The following is a 17,672-nucleotide window of genomic DNA, read 5'->3' as shown; positions in this document are numbered from 1 at the left end:
TGGTTAAAAACCTATTATCTTGTCATTAGTATGTCTTAGGAGTTTGGGGTATTGTGGGTTTTATTGTTGTTGTTTATAATTTATTTTTAAGTGTGTGAGAGAGGGCTGGGTGTGTGGGCACGAGGACAAGCGCTTTCAGAGGCCACAGCTATTAGAGTCCCCTGGACCCGGGGTTACAGGCAGTCATAAGTTTCCCAGGGTGGGTCCTGGGATCCGAACTGGGGTCCTCTGGAGGAACAGTATGTGCTCGTACATGAGCTCACAGAGACTGAGGTAGGGTCTGCACCAGATGGGGTCCCAGGGCTGAGAGAAGTGGGCACACACTCCCAACCCCAACCCAGAAGCTATCTCCAATTGATAACCACTTGTGAATTAAAAACTACTTTTCTCCAAGAGAGTCTCACTGGGGAAACAAACCACTCTTAAGGGCGGGCCCCATGCCCAGCCGTGGATGCCAACACAAAACGAACTCAATGGCATCTTTGGATCTTTGTCTCATAATGTTGTGTCAGGGCATTTTTCTTTTAACCTTACAGGTCCTCTGTGTATATATTATGGCTTCCGGTTTTGTACTTTTATAGGATTCATTGTGTGAGAATACATTATGTCTTTACATCTATACGTGCTCCTTGTGCTTTTTTTTTTTTGGCTCTTTTTTCTTTTTTTATTCTTCGTCCTATTACAAATTGTTTGGGGTTTATCTTATTTTATTTCATTATTGGTCCTTAGATGCCTGTTTGCCTTCTGAGGAGAGACAGGAAGAATGTGGAAGTGGAGAGGACCTGGGAGGAGCTGGGGAAGGGAAATGATAATCAGAATATATTGTGTAGGAAAAGATCTGTTTTCAATAAAAGTAAAATAAAAAAGAACAGCATGCGCTCTTAACTCTTAATTCATCTCTACCACCACAACAACCATCCACAGTTTTTAAACAGAGGCATCCCAGGTTCTCCCAGACTTGTAGCCTGAGAGGAAAGTCATACCATCCTCTTCATCGACAAGCACTCACAATATGGCTCCTGGGGGTAAGACATTTTCAGAGTCTGGCACAACCACAGGAACCCATACCAAGTCCTGAATGTGAGGTGCTGGAAACCCATGTGCTAAGATGGAGCAGACATGTGAAATATAACCATGAAGCCATGTAACGTAGAAAACAGAAGAGCAGCGTCACAGAACCCCAATGCGGGAGAGTAACCGAGTTGTCGGTCTATTGCTTCGTTGGCCGTTGCCCTTGTAAAATCCCTAGTAATGAGTGGTTGGCCCCCTTCTGCTTGCACACGTGCAGTAAGAGAATACCTGCCTCCATTGGCAGTTCACGCCATCTATGGCTATTCACCTACTAATTCTACACAAAGGCAGAGTACTTCCAAACAGAAACATGCGCAGTGGGAGAAGAGCAATGAGAACGCTGAGCAATAAGTTATCGAGGTGCCTAATTACTTAGAGAGGTGTCTAATTGTCGAGCTTCCATCGAGGTTTCCTTAATGAGGAATTGAGTGGTCGTAGGTACACCTATGCCATGCCACTTTCGTTCAGGCAAAAGTGACTGCTCCTCAGACTACTGACAACTGGGTAATTTAAGGGGGAAACAAGTCCTAGAAAAAAAAAATCTATGAAATTTTTTGAATTGTGAAAAAAGCTATGTTAAAAAATAGCTAAAACATTTGTTATTGCTACCACATCTGAAATTATTTTAATGTCAGGAATATTCCTATATAAAATATATAAATAGAATTATCATCAACTAATTTTTCAATATATTCTATTTACTGTGATTTAAAATAATATGTGTGTGTGTGTGTATGTGTGTGTGTGTGTTCAACCACTGGGATTCAGACAAAAATGGTGTTGCTGCTTGTAGTTGATCACCTGGTACACGAACCATGATGATTTCTGCTATTACCCCATTTACAAGAGTTCCAGGTATGAACAGACAACTTTCAGTACGAACTTGGGCCCTTGTACAGCTGGTTGATTAGAGAATCATTTTGCTTGCTATTAATTGATTAAAATGGTAGCACTAATGAATCGATTAAATCAGAATCCCTTTCCTCCATCAGCATCACCACCAAAGGACCAGAGCAAGGTAAAACAGGAAGAGGAGAGAGGTACCACTTGACTCTTACCACTCGGCCCGTTGGGTCTATCCTCGCTGTATCTCTGGAGGACTGCGGAGGATGGGCTTCCCAACTCACCTGTGTTTTGAGAATGATACCCACAAATTGAAGTTTTCACCAAAATCCCATAGATCTCTAATTTGAGCTACCCTCTGGAAAAACAGTGCAGGGCCACGACCCTTTATGACAGAAGCAGGAGAGGGCCATGGTCATGAGCACTTTTGTGCTCTGCCCCCTGTAGACGCTCAAAGAGCAGCTGCCTTGGAGCAGGCTGCCAACACTACTCAGTATCTAGGAACACAGCAAGAAACTGTGCCTGTGCCTTCAGATGTGACTGTACAACCCAGTCACAAGAGCAAAATTACTCTGGGCCCTCTCGAATGCCTTTTGTAGATTTTTTTCCCCATGCATTACCAACACAACTTAAGGACTGGATATGTCCAATCAGAGCTGACTTATACTCGTCTTGAGATGCACTGGGCAATGAAACCTCTTCCATATTTTCACACCCACCCCTACTTGGTAAGTCCCATTAGGCATGTATTATTGACAGCATAGCCATGCCCAATATGCTTTCTCTTTAGACCACCCTGTAGAAATAAAATACAGCTTCAGAAGCTGGTCTACAATACACACACATTGTGCATGAGATGTGTAAGTGAGTGTGGGGGAATAAAACGATGAAATCAAGACAAAAACCAAAGATAGGAAGGAGAAAGAACGATGTGGAAGGATGTGCAAGGTCAGGGGTCAGCTTGGGTGAGAGTGGAGAGGAAGCGGGGCGTGAACGCACTGGGCTTCAAGTTCTTCCGACACAGAGTGCTATTTCCATTTTCCTTTAGAAAGGATGGAACTTGAGAAAGGGAACCCAAAAAGCATTAAAGAGAACTTCCTATGAATCAGTTTTAGAAGTACTGTGTCTAAAACGCAAAACCACGCCAGTGGTTCCGGATAAGAGCGGCAAGGGACACAGTCACTGCACTGAGATCAAGAAGACTGCTCACAGACAGAAGCAAAAGCAAATCCATGCAGGCGGAAAGCCCACACAAAGGAACAGAGAGAGGATCAGACAGGAACTCCTGTCCTTGTATCTGTCCACACCAAGGCTTTTTAGACAGGGATGGCCTCCAGCAAGTGACTCCATGCATTTGGATCTCCAGAACTAGAGATAAGCCATCCTGACACACTGGAAAGTGTCCAGCTGTCCAGTCCATGCTTATGCTTACTCTTAGAAAGTGACTTGTGTGTCTTGGGTTATAAAAGCAGGTCTGTCACACTGCTCAGCGTCACTTTCTTAAGTAAATTCAGAGACATTTATTGGCCCTTGTTAAAAGCTGAATGCTCCAAAGTCTCTCAACGTTTATTCCAAAGTCCTCCCAAAGGGTTTCCTAGGAAAACTGACTGGACTCCCGTGGGAATAATGGGCATGGAAGGTCTATGAACTTCTTAAACCTGCCCTTGCTTGGTTTTCTAAAGAACGAATGGCAGGAAACACAAACCAGATGGGGATCTTCAGAATAGCTGAGCTAGATAGGAAATTCTGTGAACCTACTTGAGATTCACACTGGTGTGACAGATAGACGCTGCAAATTCAGAGGTATGACTGGAAAGACTTCATTCGAAGGGAAGTAAAATTCCCTATTTCGGGGTAAGTAACATAAGACAGCTTGTTCACACTAATTCTGAAGCCAGCAGCCTACACACTAGCTAGAACGTAAGTGAATGCATGCAAGCCTGGGGAGTGGGGGTTCTTCAGATCCACACACCACTACCTGAATTCCTCATGGGCCAGAAGCAGATACAGAATCTATCTTACACTTGCTAAAATGTATTATACAATATTTAGCATATTTTTTTCACCCAGATTTTAGCGAGGGGCAAAGCAGCACCATTCCTTTGATATGGCTTTCTGGTTACACCTGAACCCTCCCGCAAGAACAAAGCAGAGGACACGTGAAAGTATCTGCAAATGTCCAGTCCCCATCATTTTGGAACTAACAGCACCCCGGCATGCTATGACTGAATGCTGCTCCCAAAGCTGGCCAGTTTCAGCCCCCAGGAAGGGGCTCTGACTTGTATAATGTACGAACCGAATGCAGTGATTTAAAGAAACTCAAAACTAAACTCTGGCTAGATAGTGCCATGGAACAGGGCTGTAAGAATATCAGCAGAGGAGAATCAGGAATGAGTTTCCAGTGTTAGCCTGCCACTGTACTTTCACGACTGCATTATATGCATATTTGAGAACCACAGCTCATTTCCCTGCTGATTCCCACGGGAAAAGCCCAAAGCTAACCCTAAGGCTACCTCCACATTAGAGGCGAGCACCAGGGCTTCACCCAGGCGCAAGCGGTACTTACAGATTTTGCCCTCGTCTCTGGCGAAGGGGAAGCAGCAAAGCTGGCCCATGGCCCCGGCTGTCCTGGAGGGCACCCCACCGGAAGGCTGCGGCTAATCCGCGTCTGTTTGGCGGCAGCCTGCAGCTGGAGCACGGGAGTGCTGAGTGAGAGCCTGCGCTCAGCACCTCGGAGGAGAGAAAGGAAGGGAACTCTGCCTTGCAAAAAGGCTCCTCCTCCCGGCCCTCCAGCTCCAGCGACTGCTCTGGGACGCACTGGCGAGCGAAGTGGCCATATGCTCGCCTAATTTTCCCAGTACCCGGAGATAAGGACACATGTGAAAGCCAGGTTGTCAGCATGTGTCTTTAAAAAGGTAAAGGAGAAAGACCGCGTCCTTATTCATACAGATCAATACAGCAATTACACATGCAATTCAAACCGGGGTTTAAGAAAAAAACTAAACCATCATTTCTGTCTGCTATTTAAAGAGGAAGAGCTTTCTTTAATGCCCAAGAGACTTTTGTTTGTCGTCCTTGTACAGAGAAACCCAGCACAGCAGAACACTGGAAATTCCACTTGTCTCAAGTACCATTAAATACCTAACAAACTGTATAAACAATAGAGATGGGTGGGGGAGGTGGGAATCAACTATTATTTGCACTTAACATGGATCTTCAAAGTTCCTTATCTGTTTGTCGAAACACTCCCTTATTCTCCTACTAAAGCACTGGTCAATATGAAAGAAATCGGAAACTGTAGCCCAGAAAAATAACCACAAATCTTGATGTACGACTGAGAAACAGATCCGGAACAAATAAGGGCATCATTCTGAAAGAAGCCACAAGGTGACTGCCAAATTCAAGGGCAGCAAAACTACTAATTTCAAAGGCACGATATCATTTGAGATTTATAAGATAATAATAGACTTCCTGTAGCTATCTAAAAGCTGTTGTCTCCTTCAGGGTGTGGCCATGTGTGTTGTCAGGGCAGGAATGAAAGACTCTTAGTGCCAGGGTCTCTGGGAAGCTTCTTCCTTCGCTCCTACATGACCTGGCTAGCCATACACATCAATCTGCCGAGCTTCCAGGAAGAGGGAAACACAGTGAAAATTCCCAGTGGATCTGAACACAGCACAACTACCTTCATAGCCACGCAACCCAGGAGAGTGTACACTTTAGAAAAATAAATTCATTAATCTTAAAAATTCTAGGTGTTGCATTTAAAAAAAAAAGCTGACCTGCAGTAGAGTACAATTTCAACAGCCTTCTCCCAAAGAATTTTGATGGCACTTGTGACTGAACCTAGAGCCTTGGGCATGCTAGCTTGTGTAGTTTACACACCATGACGCTACATCCCGAGTCACCACCCCCATAAGAGAGAAAGTCTCCCTATTAGACAGGCAGGCCTTGAACACACTTTGTAGCCCAGGCAACACTTGTTATCCTCCTGCTTCAGCCACTCTAGTAGCTGTAGCTGGGACTGGAGGTGTGAACCGCGACATATATATTAGAATTCTCATACTTAAGGGTTTCACAAGCATCTTGAGGACACTTTAGCATGTATCAAGTGATGTAAGCTATTTCCATGGCTCGTGGGGTACATTAATAAGTACTTCAGTTTCTCAAGATTCTAAATACTGTAATAAAAACTTTTGATAAATGTTGTCCAGGTTCCATTGCCAAGAATGTTGTCTAAAATGCCTGTTTAGTTTTCAAGGATGGAGCTCCACCCTTTACTTGGTTTTAAGTATGTATGGAATGTTATGATAGGACATAATAATAGTGGTGGTCAGATGTGGAAATGGTAGGGAGACAAATATACATGTGAAATAAACTCAGTATTTTAATAAAGTAAAAATAAATAAATAAATAAATAAATAAAAACATTATTTGACAAAGTGAAATTCCCACATCTGTCTACATAGTTAAAACTAATATTTGAAACATTACACATTCTTAATTGGATTTTCCGTTTGGAGCACTTTAACTGTAAATAGAACGCTTAGTTTGTGTGTATTTTAAGGCAGCACTCTGTTGATTATATAATGAACATAGCCATTGTTTAAGTCAAATTTCATTGTCAGAACCAGTTTGCACTATTCCAACTAGTTCCTTTCAAATTCACCAATACATGAGGCTAAAACTTTAAACTACAAAATAAGATTTTGTGTGTGACTATAAAATACTCATAAAATGATAGTATATATGAACCTCTTAAGACTAGCAAGCAAACTTGTGAGTTCTAGTGATAAGAACTCATGTCCTCATGTTGAGTGGCAAGTACTTTACTAACTGACCTGACATGACCTTTAGAATTATAAATCTCTAAGTTTGGATCTAAGATCTATCAGGTGTTCACAACTATGGAAGATTAACCTGTGAGAATCTGAATACCTTCACTGGTCAATTCATTATAAAGTTCTAAAACGTCATTGCAGAGTAGAAAGTACTTGGGAATAAGGAAGGAGAAAACAGAATGTCTCTATCTATATGCACCTCAGATATTGTAGCCCCAGCTAGCAATCCTGCCTACACCTCTGGCAGCTTTCCGCCCTGCCAGTGTGCCAGGTTGATCCAGATCTCCAAATAAAAGGCCCCTGACACACAGTATCCAATGGGGGGGATAGCCTATGATGGATGTTGTCAGCTCAACCTTTTTAAATACCCCCCACTGCTGCTGCTTCCGAAAACACAAAATTATGCATAAAGTATAAAAATGTGTCCATAGCTAAGTGTCAGTATTCATAAGGATATTCTAAGGAGGGCTATATAATGTTATAGACTTCTCCACACACACCCAGCATAAGCTAAGCTCCTTGGCTATGGTGGCACAGGCCTGTGATCCCGTACTTCAGAGGCGGAGGCAAGAGGATCTTGAATTTAAAGCAAATCTAAGCAACACAGGTGGACCCCCAACCCAAATAAACACAAAAAAGGCATCTTTTGTGTAGCCCAGGCATCAAACCACAATGAAAAGGTAGAAAACAATGGAGAAACTGAAAGTAGCAATTTAAAGATCTAACCCCCACTGGCACTACTACATGGCAGGCACTTGCAAAGTCCTTTGTAAAATATTTTACTCATCCAATTAATCCTCAAAAAAGCTCTGGGAAGCAAGAGTTAACACACTCTCCAACTGAGGCTCAGAATGGTAAGTCGGGGTGGGAGGGGAATCTGGGGGTAGTTAGAGTGGGGCGTGATCTCAATTTGTCTGGCTTTTGATCAAAATGTGTGTAATTACACTATAAAATTTAACTGGCCTTCACAATAGTACACTTAAAATCTTAACTTCGTTCCTTAAGTTTTACCACCAAATGCCTTTATTAGCACTGCTACCATGATTTAATCCCATTTCAAGATAGAGGGCTTAACAAAAGATTCCTTTGGAGACAAAGTCTAGAAATGTTGCCTCCCACTCATGGGAAGATGATTCGGTCAAGAGCAAGAACATCCCAGAAAGGTGCAAACCTGCAGGAGAAACAACCACCTATGCCATTCCTGAGCCACCCCACTGTGTCTTATGAAGGAACAACATCCTCACGTTAGCCAAATATGGAGGAACACTATGACCAGAAGATTTTTCAAAGGTTAACCTCACACTGAGGAGGCTGAAGACCAGTCTGGACTATCTTAAAAAATCAAGATGGAGAAGGCTGACTCCATGAGGAGATGCGTCTGACACTTATAACACGAGACAGCTGGTATAATCTCAAAGCCTCAGCCTTTCCTGCTTGCTTTCTCGGGAGCCGGGCTTGCGCAAGCAAATGATAGTTAGGACACTTGATAGCTGATTACGGTTTTGCATTTTTCTTATAACTGTTAAAATGGCAGGAATAAAACCAAAACCTATGGGAGGTGGCAACTGCCTCATCTACCTGTAATCTGAAGTATTGGGTCCAGTTACTATCGCTAATAGAAAAATATAATGCCTAACTATGAAGAGACTATTCTCTGCGTCAGTAGTTGACCATCTTTTCCAACAACAACTAAGTGTGTGTGTGTGTGTGTGTGTGTGTGTGTGTGTGTGTGATTGGATTTCAGGGCAAAGAAAAGTTCTATTCAAAATAAAGAGGAAAATGTTTCTGTATGATTCTGACCCTAAAGCCAGAGTCACTGGTGAGCACGTGCAATCTCAGCATTCAGGAGGTTGAGGGAGAAGGGCTGCAAGTTCCAGGCCAGCCTGGGCTACATAGAGGCTACATAAAACAAAACTTTAATTAATAATATGATTATAAGGCTAGGAAAATTATTGTTATTATTATTACCATTATTTTATTATTATTTATTATTCTCGGCCTTTTTGCTAATTCATTGGTTAAAGGAAATGTGAGTTTAGTAACTTATGGAAACATGTAAAAAAGAAAGTAAGAAGTGTCTTTTATTCAAAATAGTGGTGAGAAAAAAAAGATATTAATTAGACCACAAAGCTTAAAGAGAAAGAAGGCCTGCTTTATCCATCTAAATTCTGAGAAAACAAAAACAGAGCCTTGAGAAACATGCATGCCTTTAAAACAAGGGACACTTCAGGAAGACGGCATGACACAGCAGGTAGCAGGCACGGAAACCATTAAGAAAAACTTGCTAGTTTCGAAGGAAATGTAAGCCAGGAGGCTTGGAGGGCTGGGCGACGGTTCAATTAGCAAAGCGCTTGCTGTGCAAGCAAGAGACCTGAGCTCAGATCCCTAGTGTCATGGAAGAGTCGGGCATGGCGGCATGTGCCTGCAGCGGTCCCGGTGTGGCAAGGCAGAGAAAGGCATGTCCCCTGGGGTCCACTGCTGGTCAGTCTGGCCAAACTGGTAAGCTGTAGATCTGTGGCAGACCTTGCCTCAAAAAATGAGGATGACATCCTACCTTGACTTGACCTCTAGTCTATACACAAACACACACACACACATACCATATGTGCCCATGTGCCTGCACACACACGAACACATACATATATACAAACATGTACACACACACATAAATGCTTGATAATTTATTGAAAAAAATCATAAACACTAAGATCTCAAAAGACAAGTTATTGGGCCTGAAGAATATTGGGTAACTATATTCAATATTGTATTTTATTTCTTTGTGTTTGTTTGTTTAGAGACAGGATCACTAGGCCAAGCCTGTCTCCAAATAGCTACAGAGCTAACCATGATGCTGAGCTTTTGATCCTCCTGCCTCCACCTCTCTAAGGCTTTAATTATGGCCACGTGCCATAATGCCTGGTTTATATGGTGCTGGGAATGAAACCCAAGTCTTTGTTCATGCTAGGCAAGCATGCTACCAACTGAGCTACATCCAGAGCTTGATTTCTCTAAGTACATGGGAAAAAAAAACTCACAAGGAACGTTTGTCTGTTGCCCAGACCTAAAAGATGCCGCTTTGCAGTCAATTTGACACCAAAGAAAGGTTCTGAATCGACATCACTGGAAACTGATATGCAAACACTGTCCTTCTCTGGGTCTGTCGGTAGTGGAACAGAAAGGCTCTAAATGCTCCAGGAGCTTCTTCTAGTGGCTCTGTACAGTCTGACCGACACTGATGTCTGGGACTCACTGTCTCATCATAACTCCCATGGGTGTGACCCAGCATACACACACCCTGCAGCACTCTCCTTCTCAAAAGCTAAAAAGAGATAGAAATGTGTAGCAGTAATTGCCATCCACTGTGTAATTTTAGCAGTAATCGGAAAGGGATTTTTTTTTCTTGTAAAGCATAGGGAAGGAAAATAGAACATACCATGCAAAGCATATGTGCATTATGGGAAGGGAGAGAAGTAGAAAACTAAGGCTATAAAATAAATCCCTTTATTTGGCTTTTGGTTTGTGTTTTTGATACAAAGTCTCAATCTGTAATGCAGGCCAGCCTTAAACTCCCAGCAATTCTCCTGCCTTAACCTACCAAGTGACTGGATTGTAGGCATGGGCCACCACAGCCAGCTCATTCTTTTCCCATCAATGCACAACAGGTTTCCAAATCTCAGCTAATGAAGTTCCGCTTGGTGTCAATTTCCAAATGTCTCCTCCGTGGTTACCAGCAGTCTGTTCTTTTCTGCAAGTGATGCCCAACTTCAGCCAACACCTGTGGCCAAAGTCTTTTTCTTTGTTGAGAAATAAATTACACGGGGAAATTTACTTCCCAGCTCAGGGGACGGACAGCACGGAGCAGTAGAGTGAGGAGGCAGAAGGCGACTGGCAATCACAGCAGGCCTGCAACACTCAGCATTTCTAGCACGCAGTCAACAGCGCAGCACACTGAACACATTCTATGTGCTAATGCGAGGGGCACAGAGCAAGTGAGAAAGTCAGGTCCAAAGGTGGGTGAGTTCTACACTTTCAGACATAGACCTAGAAGAGCAAAGGGAAACCCAGAATTCCCAAGGGATGAAGCATTCCCAGCAGTGACTATCTGTCCAGTCATGCGGTCTACAGTCTGTCCTTTGCGAGTCTTAACAATGCAATTGCAAGATATGTTACTAATTCAAGGGCAGGCTAAATGGTTGGGTGTTAAAACTTTCTTTAAAAAGAAAGAAAAGGCATCAAGTATACTCAATCTGTAGGCTAGTACTTCTTAGACAAAGCCCAAGAAGACGTTCCCTTGCTTAGTTCCCATGAACTCCATTACAGCCACCGCCACTTTAAACCGTAACTGACTGCCTGACTTCCCACTAGCAAGGCGACTTGAGAGCACAGCTCCTATTGGCCCATCTTTGATATTCAATACACAACATAATGCCTGGCACACAACACGCTCCAATTTATCTGCTTAATAAGCTGAATGAGAAGTTATAACAATCCAAACCGGACTGAAGATGTTCTAAATTGAAGGAGTCTTTATATACACAATAGTTTGCAGTGTTTCCGCTGCCTACAGGGAGCTATGAATGAACCATTAATGCAGGCGGAATCAATGAGTACTGAACACAGTCTACTAGAGTGGCAACCAGAGCCATTTACTCTCCACCACAGTGCCTCGGCCCACTCCTGCTTTAAGGATAGCAATGCAAGAAAAAAGACTGGAAACTGGATTTTCACCCGGAGCTGGAGAATGATAATTTTATTTTGCTAGCATTTAATGAGACATGCAGTAATAACCGAAGTCTAGCTGTAACAAAAGCTGCAGTTTTGCCCAGAACAGTTGTGATGGAGGAAGGTTATTGGTTAAATAAAAAGAAACTGCTTGGTCCTCATTGGTTAGAAGATAGGTGGGAGGAGTAAACAGAACAGAACGCTGGGAGGAAGAGGAAGTGAGCTCAGACTCCACAGCTCTCCTCTCGGGAGCAGACACCTCAGAGAGAGACACCATGCCTCGCTCCCGGGCAGACACACGCGATGAAGCAAGCCACCAGTTGAAGTTTAGATCCTAATCATAGACAGAACTTGATAGGGTGATTCAGGCCTCGGCTTAAACACCAATGGTGCTCTCTCCCATAGGAAAAGATGGTCAGCAAAGACATTTTACAAATCCCTCAATGCACTGTTTCAGTACCCTGACCCTCCTCTCAGCATCTGACGTCATCCCTGTAGTGTGTCCTCCAAAGAGAGACTAAGAAGAACCCAGGCTTCTTTTTCTCTCACTAACCCTTTCCTCAAGTCCTCTCTGGGCTTAGGAAAGCCACACACACTTGTCACAAAGCAGCAGCCGTAAGCACCAGTCAGCAAGCACAGTGTGGTCAGGCCAAGTGCTAACAGCATCTCCATGACCTTACAGGAGACTCGGGAGGTCACACTACTCTCCTAATCCTATAGATGGTTTGGAGTCCGTAAGCAATGTGAAAGGTCCGAGTCTCGAAACCCTCACTGGGTCCTCCCCTCTGCAGTTCACTGGCTCCCTAGCCGTCTCTCTGCTCTTAGGTTCTACCACACCTCACTGAGGTGGAAGAGGACTAGTTTAGCTTCACAACCATGTCTCCTGTGATTTCATCCCATCGTCAGATTATTTTCAACAATATATAAATTCGTCAGCTGTATCATGGTTTAAAAACACTCTTCCTCCGTGTGTGTACACACACATGCATCATGATGGTTACCCATCTTTGTCAGCTTAACTTGGTTTACAATATCCTAGGAGATGTATTTCTGGGTATCTCTGACAGGTGATTCCAGAGAGGATCAACTGAGGAAAGAAGACCCACCCTGAAAGAGTACCATCCCATAGGCTAGGGACCTTGATGGAATGAAAGGGGAAGAAAGGAGGCTTAGGGAGATGGTGTTCTTATAAAGTGCTGGCTACACAAACATAAAGACCTGAATTTCATCCCCAGCCCCCATGTAAAGGAGCAGGGTGCAGTGGCGCACAACTGTAATCACAGCATTGAGGAGACAGAAACAGGAAGATTCTTGAGGCTTGTCAGCCAGTCGATCTAGTTGAATCTGCAAGATCAGGATTTAGCAAAAGACTGTCTCAAAATATTAAGTGAGCGACTGCAGAAGACCCTAACATCAGCCTTTGGCCTCTGTGTGCATGCACACACAAGAAAATTAGTTGTTTGGGTTTTCCTTAGAAGAAAAATAGAAAGCCAGATAGTCCAGACTTTCTCTGTTTCTTGGCTGTCGGGATGTGAGCAAACCATCTCACAATCTATCGCCACAGCTGCCATGCCTGCCACCATGCCTTTCCAGCCATGGAGATGTATATGTCCTCAAACTGTGGTCCAAACTAAATCCTTCCCCCACCTGCTAGAAGCTAGACAGAGCAATGAAAAGGGTAACTAATACGTATATGCAACATCAAACGTTGCACAGAAACCCATATGTGCATCATTGCTTCTGAAATGCAGGGTGATCGTGAACCAATCTAAGTGAGTTCAGGAATAATGCAAGTCTTTAAAAAGGTGCTCTGTTATTAGAAAACTAAGGATATGTTTGCAGTAAGCAATCCACTATGACAACACAGTCTTTTTAATACCAGATGTCGGAAACTATATGCCAAGCATTTAGAAAATATTAACAAACAGTAGTTAGGATAGTAAAAAATTTTATTCATAGGCACCATGGTGATACAATGGGCTAGCTCGCACTAACTGGTGGCAATACTAATTTTCTATATTCTTTTTATATTTTTAAATACTTTTACAGTTTCACATATGTATGCCCTGCATACAGCCTCCCCTCCCCCGCCCCACAAATCTCTCTCTGGCACTCATGTCTATTTGTTTCTCTTTCTGACCCAAGTTTAACCAGGATCATCCATGTGCCTGTGGGGTTGGCGCCTCCACTGGAGCCTGGTTGGCTCAGCATAGGGTCGTAGGGTGCACAACTATAGAAGGTCATTTCCCCTGTCCAGAGTCTATGGAAAGCCAAGAGTGTGGAGGCAAAGAGTAGAGCCCTGTGAGCCCCTCCCTGCCTTCTCTGACTGAGTGTTGCCAAGGCTCATTTTGTGTGGGCTCCATGCAGGTTACCACAATCGATGTGAGTTAATGATTACATTCATTTTGCCAAGTCTAAGGAATGCTCTTTTACAGCCCCTCAGTTTATCTCCTGGTACTTACATAATTCCCTGTATTGTTTTTTTTTATTATTCCTTCTTTGAGAATTTTATACATTGATTGTATTTTGATTACATTTACCAACTACGCCCACCCCTTTCCAAAGCCACCTAAATTGTGTTCTTGTTGTTTTGGTTTTTTAAGTCCGCCAACTCCAGTTTGCGCTGCCCATACACCCTTGGACACACAGCCATCCCATACAGTGTGGTCAGCCTACCTGTGACCACAAAAAAAAAAAACTTACTTCCCTCGACCAGAATGCTATTCACATAGTTTAATTTTTTTTAACTGGGAGTTCAATATTTAACTGTTTGAAAACACACTAAAAATGGAAGACTCTACAAATAACTCACAAGGTAATTTAATACTGCATCCTTCCGGTCATGGTGCTTACTCTATCAGAAGAGAATTCCCACTTAACACTGGATTTTTAACATAGGCCCCCCCCCAAGATATCCAATAAACCATGAGGTTTGACTCCAGTTAACAGATGAATGGATTTTCAGGATGGCCTGGACCACAGCTGCCATTTTGTGCCAGCATCCAGATTAACATCTGACACAGCTAAAATACCAGGAGCCTCATTAGGAGTATCTTCTCAGTCACTTGTCTTGAACCTTTGTCTTATGTACAAATAAAAAGAAAGAACCAAGAGTTCCAACTTTCAGATGCTTTTCATATGGATGTGGGGCATGTAACAATGGAATCTCGAATTTTCTCTTCTTAGAAAACACAGTCCAGCTGGGTGGTGGTGGTGCACACCTTTAATCCCAGCACTCGGGAGGCAGAGGCAGGCGGATCTCTGTGAGTTCGAGGCCAGCCTGATCTACAAGCGCTAGTTCCAGGACAGGCTCCAAAGCTACAGAGAAACCCTGTCTCAAACCCCGCCTCCCAAGGAAAGAAAGGAAGAAAGAAAGAAAGGAAACATATTTCATCAAAAAGTATGTGAGGACAATTGGAATGGTAGTGTTTAACATGCCAAAGGTTGGCTTTTTCAACAACATTGTACTTGCTAAAAATAAAGTGATGCAAGTCCCAGCCAAGCCAGGAGAGTCTTGGTTTTCTTCTTTTATCACAGTACAATAGTAAAAGATCCTTCTTTTTCATTTGCACAATATACCATGCAGATGCTAAATAATACAGCCAATCAATTTGTGTTACAAAGGAAATAGCTATCTTGTATTTTTGTCATTAAACTATTTGATAATTTTAAACAAAGAAAATATCCAGTTAACTAAAGTTATCAAACAAAAATTGGAATACAGTTTCCTAACTCTTCTCTCTTCTAACATGCTTACGATGGGTTCATCTTATTCAGTCTAAGAAGATGTAGAAGGCTCTTAGCCACTGCCCTATCAGCCTCTGTAAAAAATCACAAAACAGACATTCTTAGATTACAGACTATAAATCTCACAAAATACTTATGTCCTAGAGATTGGTCTCTAAGAGTATGCTGTATTTTGAGGTGTGACATTTCTACCTCAGTACCTTCAGGTGAAAATTAAATGGAGAAGAGAAAAAAGTACTGTAGGATTCCCCTCTATATGCTGTGAATATGTTTTATTACCATTGGTTAATAAAGAAGCTGCTTTGGCCTATGGCAGGGCAGAATATAGCTAGGCAGGAAGTCCAAACAGATACAGGAAGGAAAAAAGGCAGAGTTGAGGAGACACCAGAAGCCACTAGAGGAATACAACACCACAGCATTACCAGTAAGCCATGGGGTACGTGGCAATATACAGATTATTAGAAATGGGATAATTTATATGTAGAGCTAGCCAGTAAGAAGCCAGAGCCATCGGCCAAACAATTATAATTACTATTAAGCCTCCGAATGATTATTTCTAAGCGGCTGCAGGGACTGGCGGGCAGGAGAGAAACCAGGCCAGCTGGACCAGATAAAGAAAAGAATTCCAGCTACAAAAAAAAGACAGAAAACCAAAGTAGTTTATATTCTGATACAGAGTAGCAAGTAGCCATTAAAATTAGTTTATTTATGCTGGAAACATTGACCAAAATTCTGACAGTTGTCTAAAGACTACAGTCTTCAAGGCTTTTAGACCCATGCACTGCTGCAGGGCCTTTAAAATGCTTTGCCCTAAGGAGTCTTGGGCAATAGAAGATGTTTGACAGTCCCTCCTTCCAAAGAGCTTTTATACAGGCTGTATTTATAAATATTTACTGGATCCCGACAGTCATGAAGAGCCCTTCATGCTCTTCCCAAACCTGACAAGTGATTTCTTCAAGTTGTGCCTCAGTGGACTTCCCCTTGCCATTCGGATCCTCGCAGCTGTCTCAGTCCCCCAGGGGATCTTTGCTCCCTGTGTGAGCAGCTGGTCATTTGAGAATACTGATCCACTGAGTTTGGACACCTTCATTTATGACATCAAAACCCACACCCAACTTGCTAGAAAGGCCGTAACTGGCAAGTGACAGGGTAAAGTCTGGGACTCAAAACTGTTCTGTATCTTGACTGTGATGGTCCTCTCACAGGGAATCTACAGGTAAGACCTCCTCAGCTGCATTCCTAGAATGTGTGGGCTTTACATTACACATCAAGAAACACGGTTTTCTAAGTTATATATGATGTGGTAGATAAAAACAAACTGGGGAAACAGCTCATTATCACACGCTACCATCTCAATCTTGCACAATTTCCTTTAATAAAAATTGGGAGAATCTATTAAGTTTTAGGATGCCAGCAAGCTCATGGCAATACAGGTGAGATTTCCAATATTCTTCTACTGGAAGACGACTGTGCCACAGCATGGCATCTGCGAAGTCAGGAGATGAGTGGGATCCGGGGATGGAACTCAGGACATCAGGCGTGGCAGCACGCACCCTGACTCGCCGAGTCATCTCATCAAAGCTAGTTTCCCAAATTTTGCGTCAAAGTCTGAGTTTTATCATCCATAGTAAGTCAGGCCAATTGTTGTACATACCGTGACAAGTCTGCTTCTTTATTTTCAAGAAAGCGTCTGTCAATACCACAGTTTGTCAATTGTTCAAAAGAAACATTTGGGAGGAAAATGGCTTCTGCAGATTGTAACATCCACAATCACTCAAGAAATTTTCGTCAAGCCAATCTGATTCAATACTCATCAGAAATGCTTCATGTGAACTTGCAATTTTTGTTACATGAAGTATTAAAATGACAAAGATTGAGATGAAGTATTAATTTTTAACTACTCAGCAAGAGTATTCTTATATGAACATGCCTTTTAAAAACAACTGGACTTGGGGTGGCTGGAAAGATGTTTCCGTGGATAAAAGTTCTTTCTCTGCAAGCATGAGAACCTGAATTCAGATGGCCAACACTCATATGAAAAGCTGGGCATGAGGGAGTATGAATATAACTCAGTGCTGTGGGCAGAGATGGGCTTCAAGCCTGGCCAACGTAGTAAGCTTCTAGCTCAGTGAGACCTTCCTTGAGGTAACACGGCAAAAAAACAGCAGAGGACAGTGGGTGCCCTGCCCTGGTCTCTGCATGCATGCGTGTGTGCTAGAACACTCAGTGCATGTCCCACACCCTTGCATCTCACACGCAGACATGGACACAGACACAGAGACATGCACATGCGCGTGCGCGCGCGCACACACACACCCACACACACACACACACAAAGGAGAGGAGAGAGATTTCCAAAAACTAATAAATCTTAAAGTGTTTTTAACTACAGCTATCCTGGTTCCTCCTAGTCACTGCACTCTTACCCACCACAGCTGTAGCATAACCAGT

At 42.9% G+C, this 17,672-nt stretch overlaps 1 protein-coding gene across 8 annotated transcripts in view; it reads right to left on the bottom strand.

The window, feature by feature from the left end:
- Akap7 (A-kinase anchoring protein 7) overlaps positions 1-17,672 on the bottom strand; it is a 131,598-nt gene that overhangs the window by 27,493 nt on the left and 86,433 nt on the right. Inside the window, exons 1-2 of one of the 8 annotated variants that reach the window (XM_075947460.1) lie at positions 4,481-4,829; positions 2,130-2,198 (exon numbers count right to left, since the gene is read on the bottom strand). The exons of 6 other annotated variants lie outside the window; for them this stretch is intronic. In XM_075947460.1, the coding sequence (XP_075803575.1) occupies positions 2,130-2,198; positions 4,481-4,529 (118 nt within the window). In that variant the 5' untranslated portion in view covers positions 4,530-4,829. Of the gene's footprint in view, positions 1-2,129; positions 2,199-4,480; positions 4,857-17,672 lie in introns of those variants that run through there. One more of the 8 variants, XM_075947468.1, reaches the window with a different exon arrangement.

Source organism: Microtus pennsylvanicus, chromosome 1 (genome assembly GCF_037038515.1).
Source record: "Microtus pennsylvanicus isolate mMicPen1 chromosome 1, mMicPen1.hap1, whole genome shotgun sequence".
Classification (NCBI taxonomy): Eukaryota; Metazoa; Chordata; class Mammalia; order Rodentia; family Cricetidae; genus Microtus; species Microtus pennsylvanicus.
Note: the sequence above shows the minus strand (reverse complement) of the source record. Positions and strands in the feature narration are given on the sequence as shown.